Source organism: Anolis carolinensis, unplaced genomic scaffold (genome assembly GCF_035594765.1).
Source record: "Anolis carolinensis isolate JA03-04 unplaced genomic scaffold, rAnoCar3.1.pri scaffold_8, whole genome shotgun sequence".
Taxonomy (NCBI): Eukaryota; Metazoa; Chordata; class Lepidosauria; order Squamata; family Dactyloidae; genus Anolis; species Anolis carolinensis.
In genome coordinates, this window is record NW_026943819.1 from 17,661,704 (window position 1) to 17,671,822 (window position 10,119).

A 10,119-nucleotide genomic window follows, 5' to 3' on the forward strand; every position below is an offset into this window, starting at 1 on the left:
CACCCAGGCGTCCCCTGGGCAACGTCCTTGCAGATGGCCAATTTTCTCACTCCAGAAGCAACTCCGGTTGCTCCTGACACGAAAAAAAAGGTACGTTGATGTCGAAGTTGCGGGAATCAGACAAGACTTTATAGGCTTTATGAAGATAAGCTAGATGACAGGTGGATGATTTGCAGGCATTATTCTGAAAACACTGGAAAAATTCTGCTGAACCTGCAATACTTGTGTGGATAGGGTTATATATTGTGTGGACAGAAGATTATACATTTCTTCTCAGGTTTACATGCATTAGCCAAACTTGACTTTAGAGAATTATCTCCCAGCTTTGACTCTTTTCTGCAGAAAGTAAGAATAAAGGCTATGGTTGATTTCCTATGTTTGGAGGGTTTTTTCTGCTTCTCTTGAAAATAGTGAAATCACTAACATTTGTTATAAATCTATTCCGTCCAGATGTGGTTAGATGAAGGATTCTTTGCAACACTGCAGCCTATACATGATCTGCTATTTATCAACTTTAGAAATTAAACAGTTAAGGGACAGTTATATTCAGGAAGTAGAATCCACAAATGCTGCAGAACAGATATGTTTATTGGAAAACATATTTCTGAATCGACGCGAGAACCATGACGGACACTTTAGCTCAAACTACTGAAGTTCTCAAAGGGTTCTTTATGTACTGGAAGTGGAAGTGGATCAGAACTTTTTAAAATCTGAGGAAAGAATGAGAGAAATTATTACAATGACATGACAAGATGGAACAAAGACTCGACTTAGCAGTAACTAGTTACAAGTTATTAATGATCAGTTCTTTGTACATAATGAAGGAATAATTTCGAAGGGTATTACTGAAAAGAGTTTAGAATATATTCCTTGATTTTACATATTAGAAATGTATTCCAGAAGACACACACAGAAGATCAGTACTGGAGAAACTGACTATTTTTGGTACAAAAGAAATAAAGTCCAGGTCAATGGAATGGGATTTTAGAAGTGTTACCCTTGTAGATACAGGATTGTATTGTGGAAGTAGAATTCTGCATAGAAACCAAAAATGGAAACATTGCAAAATGCAAGAGAAAACTACTCTCCCTTTCTGGAACAGTATACCTTGACTTCCAACTTTCCCAGGTTTATCAAGGACAATTCCAGTTAGTCTACTGATGTCCATTTTCTCGGCTACATTTAAAATGTCCCAGTTTCTCTGTCTTCTCCCACTTTCCTCTCCATCTATGGCTTATTTTAATTGGCTAATTCAAACTGTACAAGTAGTTTACTCAATAAACATAACAAGGGGCAGAGGAATGGGCAGAGTTTGAACTCTGGTGAAAGGGGAGACCATGAATAAATGGGTTCTGCGTGTAATTGAAAAGTAGGTTATCAAAAAGAGTAATACGTTTGGATTCTAATTAAAGGTTTTACCTGTGCAGGTATGATTGCAATCTCTCAGACTTTCGAAGTTGTTATTGTTGCCCTCACAACCACCATATCTGAATTCCTGGCACCTCTTGCTGTCAAAGTCGAAGTAAAAACGAGGAATGGACGCAGTGCACGAGCCTGGGTCTCTTTGCAATGTGCACACTTCAGGCAAAGTTCCTTGGGTAAGTGGTGTTTGAAGACAAAGAAAAAAATTGTTAATGTGGGATTTGTGTATTAGTAGTGTTTAAATGAAATTTGTGTCTTTCCTGTATTGCATGCTAATTGCATCATCCAGAATGTACTATAGTCTGGAAAGAGTTAATTGCTGAGAAGCTGTGTTGACCTTGATGTGTGGCTGGAACTGGGGAGTGTCCAGACACAAGTGTGTGTATGCATTACTGATTGCATCAGTTCTGTTCTGTTCAGAGTTCTGTCTGCCTAGAGTGAGAGTCCTGTGTCTATTGTCTGCAAGTCTGTTTGTCTTGATTATTGCTGAAGTCAGTAAAACTTTGTATATAGTTTTACCATCGTCTCTGATGTCTCTTCATTCTGCGTTCCACTGATTCCGTCCAACTACTGCTACGCTGCTAATACTCTGACAAAAATAACAATACTTCTATGAGATATGATAACATATGATACATAACAGGGACGGTCTCAATTATCTGTATCACTATAAATTATATTTTCATGCAATTAGCAAAGAGCATGCAATTGAACATTGATGGTGGAATGAATGTGTTACCTGTCACCCATGGAGATAACAATTTATTATAGAACATTGTAAATACAGTAATACAGCATTTTTCATGTCTTGAGATATTTGTAAATTCAAAAATGTATTACTAAGGCCAACTGTACTAAATTTTGTAAATAAAGAAATAGCTTCCTTTGTAGTTGTTTGATTATCTTCAGGCAACCATTTTCTACTCCCAAATGCCTCAGCACTAGCCCTGTCCTCACAAGTGCTCCAGATTGTGATCTTTGGCACCGCCTCTGCTTTGACTATTCAGTGGTCAGCCACAGTGAATTTTATGGCTTATTTCAGAATTTCTGTGCACATTGGGGTGTACATTTTGTAGATATCCCAACCTCAAGATGACTTCAAACTGGGTTTCGTTGTCTGTGTGGAACCACCCCAACTCAGGAAGGGAGGCTTGAGCAGCAGTAGGTGCAGTACACTAACAGAATCCCTAATCCTGGCAACCCACTTTCAAATAGACATACTCAAAACCTACTCAAACCCAACATACTGAGGGGCAGGTACCTCCACACCCATCTCTGGTTCCAGTATGCCTTGGAATTAAAGAAAATAACTGGATGAGGGAACATTGCTGAAAGAACTATGAGAAAACAGTCCAAGACAAAATAATGTTGTTTGGGTTTTTCAAAGACTACTACAGCTTCATGAAGCATTTGCCACACCTGGAAAAGTTCTCTAAGAGAAGTGGAAGAGTTATTTTGTTATTCCAGAAAGCACTTCACTCTTACCATATTGTTGACATTTCCTCCTGCATTCTTTTATTGACTCAAAGTTATTGCTATTGCCTAGGCAGCCTCCAAAAATAAATGGCAAACACATTCTTCTTTCAGTGTCGTAGTAAAAATGGTTAAGAGATTTAGAGCACCATCCCACGCTTTTAGGCAATGCACATATTCTTGGCAATTGGTCTGGAGGAGCGCAGGGGCAGGAAAAAAGGCGGGGCGGAGAGAGAGAAAAGCCAAAACTGATATAAAATATGAACATCACATGGATAATGCCACATCACAGGAGGCTTGTACCACTTGATAGTAAATGCACATGTTAAGTAATTCCAGTGTAGTTCATGAACTTAGTCCATCAGCCAGAAATGTTGCTCTATATCTATGGGCTCGGGCTGTGGCACAGGCTGGAGAGCAGCTGCAATGAATCACTGCAATGAATCACTCTGACCAGGAGGTCATGAGTTCGCGGCCTGCTCGGAGCCTATGTTTGTTTGTCTTTGTTCCATGTTAAAAGGCATTGAATGTTTGCCTATATGTGTAATGTGATCCGCCCTGAGTCCCCTTTGGGGTGAGAAGGGCGGAATATAAATGCTGTAAATAAATAAATAAATATAATGTTAATCCTTTGTAAATATGACCACTAGAACACTAGAATGGGGTATAAATAATGTGAAAAGGGAGAAACAATACAAAATTGGTCACCCAGATTGCAGAAAAGTCATAATTATTTTTCTTACCCATGTTTTCACAGCTGAGAAGACAGTCCACCCTTGTTACGAACCTATTTTCATTGCCTCCACAGCCAGAATAAGTGAAAGGCTGACATCGCTTCCTTCCCATGTCAAAGTAATACCGTTCAAGCTTTCCTTTGCAACGTCCAACTTTTCTTCTCAGTTTGCACTTTGGAGGGTAAGAAGCATGAACTAGAAAAAAGAGAAATGACATTTATATCAATCTTGTTTCAGAGAAAGCCCCAGAATATTATGATAAACAGGAAGGAAAAAGAAGTACTGTGGGGTTTGATGGAATGGGCCCAGAATAATGATCACAATGTAGAATTAGAGCAGCTGTTCTCAAAGTGTCCGTCCTCATCCAAGTATGTGGCGTCGGGGGAAGGAGGCACTGCTGCATGGCAGAAAGGGGTTGGAATGAATGGCCCCTTAGGTTGCTCCTATTATTATTATTATTATTATTATTATTATTATTATTATTATTTTATTATGACACAGCAAACAAGATAGATATGCTGGATTTCACATCACAAAATCACAAGTCAAACACTTCCCAAGTGTCTAGGACTGTGTGATGTATTTTGGATGATGCGCGCAGATCCCATCAGGGTGGCCTTTTGCAGTTGGCAGATCGTAATTTTGTCAATGCCGGCTGAGATCTTTTGGCACGGCACCCAGTGTGCCCATCACCACCGGGACCACCTGCACTGGTTTCTGCCAGAGTCTTTGAAGTTCAATCCTGAGGTCCTGCTAGCGGCTGAGTTTTTCCTGTTGTTTTTCGTCAATGCGACTGTCACCTGGGATGGCGACATCAATGATCCAAACCTTTTTCTTTTCCACAACTGTGATGTCTGGTGTGTTGTGTTCCAGAACTTTGTCAGTCTGGATTCGGAAGTCCCACAGTATCTTTGCATGCTCATTTTCCAATACTTTTGCAGGTTTGTGATCCCACCAGTTCTTTGGTGCTGGGATGTGGTACTTGAGGCATAAGTTCCAATGAATCATTTGGGCCACATAGTTGTGCCTGTGTTTGTAGTCTGTCTGTGTGATTTTCTTACAGCAGCTGAGGATATGATCAATGGTTTCGTCGGTTTCCTTGCACAGTCTCCATTTTGGGTCATAAGCTGATTTTTCGATCTTGGCCTTAATTGCCTTTGTTCTGATGGCTTGCTCCTGGGCTGCAAGGATCAGGCCTTAATAATTATTTTTAAGGGTAATTAATAAGTATTAATTATTAATAATATATAATTAATTATTAATTATTATTTATTATTATTATTATTATTACAAAGGCTGGATAGCCATTAGAAATGTGCACAGAATTCATTCCTACAACTTCTACCGTATTTTTTGTGTCTTCTGTTTCTTCGGGAGGATGAAATGAGAAGCCCCCTCCCCGCATGAAAATATGCTCGACACAAAAGTCTGCTTTTGTCTGCAGCTGAACTTTCCTCCTTGCCTTAGAAAGAGGGTACTTATGGGGCGGAGTGTGCAGGCAGGCCCGGAAAATGCACATGCCTGCCAGTGCCTGCAGCTGAGCATGTAAAGCAGGGGTCCTCAAACTTTTTAAGTGGAGGGCCGGTTCATGGTCCCTCAGATTGTTGAGGGGCTGAATTATCATTTGAAGAAAAAAATGAACAAATTTCTATGCACACTGCACATGTCTTATTTGTATTGCAAAAAACTCCCCAACAACAACTATTTATTTATTTACTACATTTATACCCTACCCTCTCTCATCCCAAAGGGGACTCAGAGTGGCTTACAAGTTGTATGTGCATTCAATATACAGTAGAGTCTCACTTATCCAACATAAACGGGCCGGCAGAATGTTGGATAAGCGAATATGTTGGATAATAAGGAGGGATTAAGGGCAAGCATATTAAACATCAAATTAGGTTATGATTTTACTAATTAAGCATCAAAACATCATGTTATACAACAAATTTGACAGAAAAAGTAGTTCAAAACGCAGTAATGTTATGTTGTAATTACTGTATTTACGAATTTAGCACCAAAATATCACGATATATTGAAAACATTGACTACAAAAATGGCTTGGATTATCCAGAGGCTTGGATAAGCGAGACTCTACTGTAGTTGCAAGGGCAATTGATTAATGTAATAATAATAATAATAATAATAATAATAATAATAATAATAATAATAATTTATTTGTTTGACCAGTCATATGACCATTTCAAAGTGCAACATAAATAAAAACAAGGCAAAAAGGATGGGAGGACAGGCAGCTGACCATCTGTTTGCCGACAAAAGTTATTTTCCTGATTCTTCTTTCAGGAAATGTGCTCTTTTCTTGATAGCTTTCAGGATAAAAAGGCTTACTCTCATTATGGTGGATCTTTCTTGTCCTTGCAAGAGGAATGTCAGAAGATCATTTCTGTTGGGAGACCTAAAATTAGGTAGTAATGGATGTAAATAACTGTGTCTAAGTTCGGCATATGCTGGGCAGTCAATCAAAAAATGTTCGATATCTTCCACTATTTGATCTCCCCAGACAAAAAATCTCTCATTTCTTGGGATGTTACAGTAGCGACCAGTTTGCATCATAATACCAAGTTGTTCAAACCTGGCCCTGGTATATATTCTTCTTAAGGGCAACGGAACTGGAATAGTCAAATAGTGTTCTAAATGAGTATTCATTTTGTGGGAGGCTAAAAACTTTGTGTTGATTAATGTAGGATAAGTGTAGGGCTTTTTTGAGATATTAGTTTCACACTGCGTGGTGTCGGAAGCGAGGGGTGGGGGATCTCTCATGAAGATCTCAGGGCCCGGGCACATTCATACAAGGGGATGCAGTTGGCCAAAAAACCTGGACATGAGCCATCTAGGGCTTTAACGGTCATAACCTTTAAGGCTACATAACTAACGAACTTATGAGAAAGGCCAGGCGAAGCGTGTCACTTCCCCTGGTTTCTGCCTAGGAAATAGGGAGCAGTGGGGTGAATCTGTCACCCTGCGCTCAGCTCCCTCTCGCAAAGCTTTTTAAATCACATGGTGAAAGCGTTGCCCAACATGCCTCTCATGTTGGGGTGAAATTGTTTGGCGATGCTTTCATCCCGGGTGGGGGCGTGGCCGATGCCAGATGTCACACGACGTGGTGTGATGTCCGGCATCAGCATCTGTTCCCTAGTTGGGGTGTGTTACCAGGTGAGTGTGCAGCGGAATCAGCAGAGTCCAGTTAACACCATGTGCAAAAAACTCAGACCAGGCAGATGAATTAAAAGAACAAAAGGAAACTTTACTTGTTGAGTTGAAGACAAATAAACAGTTCAGCAATCATACAATGTCCTTGTAGTTGCATAGGATCAATAACTAATCAATCAGCATTCAATATATATCCAGCATAGCATATTTAAATCAGCTACTTGACCGTAGCCAGAGAGCCTGTCCTTTTTCTGTGTTCTCCCAGCAAGCTCAAATTTCAACCAGCCATCTGCCATCAAACCGATACATTGTTTGAGGCGTGGCTTGCCTCTGCAACAAGATCAGCTCCCTTTTTGCAGAGCTCTTTCTTTGCAAGAATCTTTCAACGGATTTCTTTTACACACACACATACACATTAGCATTTTGGCGCAATAGGGAGAAAGCGCCCTAAGACACTGATTTCACCCCATCTGATGAGTTCGTAAGTATGCGTAATATTATGCAGTGTAGACCATAATGGAGACCTTTAGGCATTAACAACACAACCTGTGGATGATTTATTTTTACCTTACCTCTACACTTTGAAATGCATTCATTCTTTGTTAAAAAGTTATTTGCATTGCCTCCGCAGCCACCATAATAGAATATCTCACATCGCTTACTATTGATGTTAAAGTAGAAAAGAGGAATGCTTGCTTTACAATATCCAACGTATGGTGGAAGTCTGCATATGGACCCCTCTATAAAGGAGAGAAAAGAAAGCAAGAACTTGTACAAGTTGAGCTGTAGATGACAGCACTACAAAACTGCAGCTCATGAGAAGAGGGAAGAGGGAAGAAATATGACGGCACCAAGGCTAAATATTTTATTTCCATACAAATGACCATACATTCCAACCTTTTTCAGAGACTGGAAAATTATGGGATTTGAGGGTGCTATTTTGTGACTTTTAATTCCTCGATAGCACCAGAACTCATTTGCTATTGAAGACTGCCAGGGAATACCAAGTCTAACAGCCTATATTCAGGAGGAAGGTGATGCCAGACTCCCTCCGAGTACTTCTTGCCACAGAAAACCCTATGGAATTCATAGGGTTGTTATACATTAGAAGGTAAATAGAAGGAATATACATTTTAATATTATTTTATGACTTGAGTCAATGTGTGTATCACAGTGTACAATTTATGCAGTTTGACACTACTGTAACTGCCATGGCTCAATGTGATGGAATTCAGAGAGTTTAGTTTGACAAGCTCATTACTCTACTCTGCAAAAGAGCCCGGGTGCTCACCAAACTACAAATCCCAGGACGTCTTAGTATTGAGCCATGACAGTCAAAGTGGTGTCGGGTTGCATGACAACCCATTTTTGCCATCAACCTAGCACAATATTCAGTTTTACCCTTTCTTCCATTCTCACTTATTTTGCAATGTGGGGAAATGAGAAACAGAGGCATTCGAAACTAACAAAGATGATGCTCTTACCAAAATCATAGCAATAGGCATACAGTGGTCCAAACCAGGAGACCTGAAATCCCATAGGAAGGAGGACGAGGAGGAGAATATGATTATACATCATTTTTGATGTGAATGCCCAATGTTGAATAAAGCTACCTTTTAAAGTCTTACATAGGGAAATGTAGATAGAACAACTAGTCAACAAGTAAGAACATTGTGGAGGTGGTCTGCTTACTTCAGAGTAACTCCCTGTTCTGCAATAAGTACTATTCCATTCCACTAGGGCTGAATTGGAGACATAAAGCCAATGAGCATCATCTGGACACAACCAGGAAGAGATTAATTCCTATGATATGGCATTGATACAAGTATTATATTTTGTCATGCTTATAGGTATAATCAGGCCTGTAGCCTGGGGGAGGGGAGGGGTTTAAAACAGGGGTCCCCAAACTTTTAAAACAGGGGGCCAGTTCACGATCCTTCGGACCGTTGGAGGGCCGGACTATAGTTGGCCACCGAGCAATAATAAATAAATAAATAAATAAATAAATAATAACAACAATAATAAAAAAGAGGGTTGGAAGAGACCCTTTGGGCCATTGAGTCCAATCCCCTTCTTCCTTTGTTCACCGAAAGCACAAGCAAAACACCCCTGACAGATGGCCACCCAGCCTCAATGTTAATAATAATAGTAATAATAATAATAATAATAATAATAATAATAATAATAATAATAATAATAAAAAGAGGGTTGGAAGAAACCCAGTAAGCCATTTAGTCAAACCCCCTAATAACACCACACACCAGACATCACAGTTGTGGAAAAGAAAAAGGTTTGGATCATTGATGTCGCCATCCCAGGTGACAGTCGCATTGACGAAAAACAACAGGAAAAATTCAGCCGCTATCAGGACCTCAAGAATGAACTTCAAAGACTCTGGCAGAAACCAGTGCAGGTTGTCCCGGTGGTGATCGGCACACTGAGTGCCTTGCCAAAAGATCTCAGCCGGCATTTGGAAACAATAGACATTGACAAAATTACGATCTGCCAACTGCAAAAGGCCACCCTGCTAGGATCTGCGCGCATCATCCAAAAATACATCACACAGTCCTAGACACTTGGGAAGTGTTCGACTTGTGATTTTGTGATATGAAATCCAGCATATCTATCTTGTTTGCTGTGTCATAAAATAATAATAATAATAATAATAATAATAATAATAATAATAATAATAATAATAATAATAAAGAGGGTTGGAAGAAACCCCGTAAGCCATTTAGTCAAACCAAACGCACAAGCAAAGCACCCCTGACAGATGGCCACCCAGCCTCAATGTTAATAATAATAATAATAATAATAATAATAATAATAATAATAATAATAATAATAATAAGGGTTGTAAGAGAAGAAGAGACCCCTTGGGTCATTTAGCCCAACCCCCTTCTGCCCTTGTGCCGTGTGGGCCGGATAAATGGCTTCGATGGGCCGCATCCGGCCCCCGGGCCATAGTTTGGGGACCCCTGGTTTAAACCATGCCCAAAATTTTTCAGTCATTTCTACCAATTTACACCTACCTTTCCAGCCAATTACATTAAAATAACAAGGAGGGAGCAATGATTTGGGACCTATTTCTTGTGAAGAACATTTGCACGATGATGGCAATTCCAGGGCCTTGTTGAGATCTCATGACAGATCACTGACCTGAAAAGTTATCTCAAAACTGAAGCTATTTATGGCCAATATACTTGTCCTCAAATACAGAATGATCACATAGACCAGGGGTCCCCAAACTAAGGTCCGGGGGCCGGATGTGGTCCTCCAAGGTCATTTACCTGGCCCCCGCCCTCATTTATAATATAAT

The 10,119-nt window shown here is 39.9% G+C and overlaps 1 protein-coding gene across 1 annotated transcript; it reads right to left on the reverse strand.

The window, feature by feature from the left end:
• On the reverse strand, nt 1–8,782 carry LOC134293421 (carboxypeptidase inhibitor SmCI-like). Its single transcript, XM_062960931.1, has 6 exons — nt 8,285–8,782; nt 7,373–7,540; nt 3,639–3,824; nt 2,908–3,087; nt 1,420–1,593; nt 1–710 (listed from the first exon to the last, which is right to left on the reverse strand). The coding sequence occupies exons 1-6, from the start codon at nt 8,376–8,378 to the stop codon at nt 694–696; spliced, it is 819 nt and encodes a 272-aa protein (XP_062817001.1). The 5' UTR covers nt 8,379–8,782; the 3' UTR covers nt 1–693.
• Between the last annotated feature and the right edge of the window lie 1,337 nt (nt 8,783–10,119).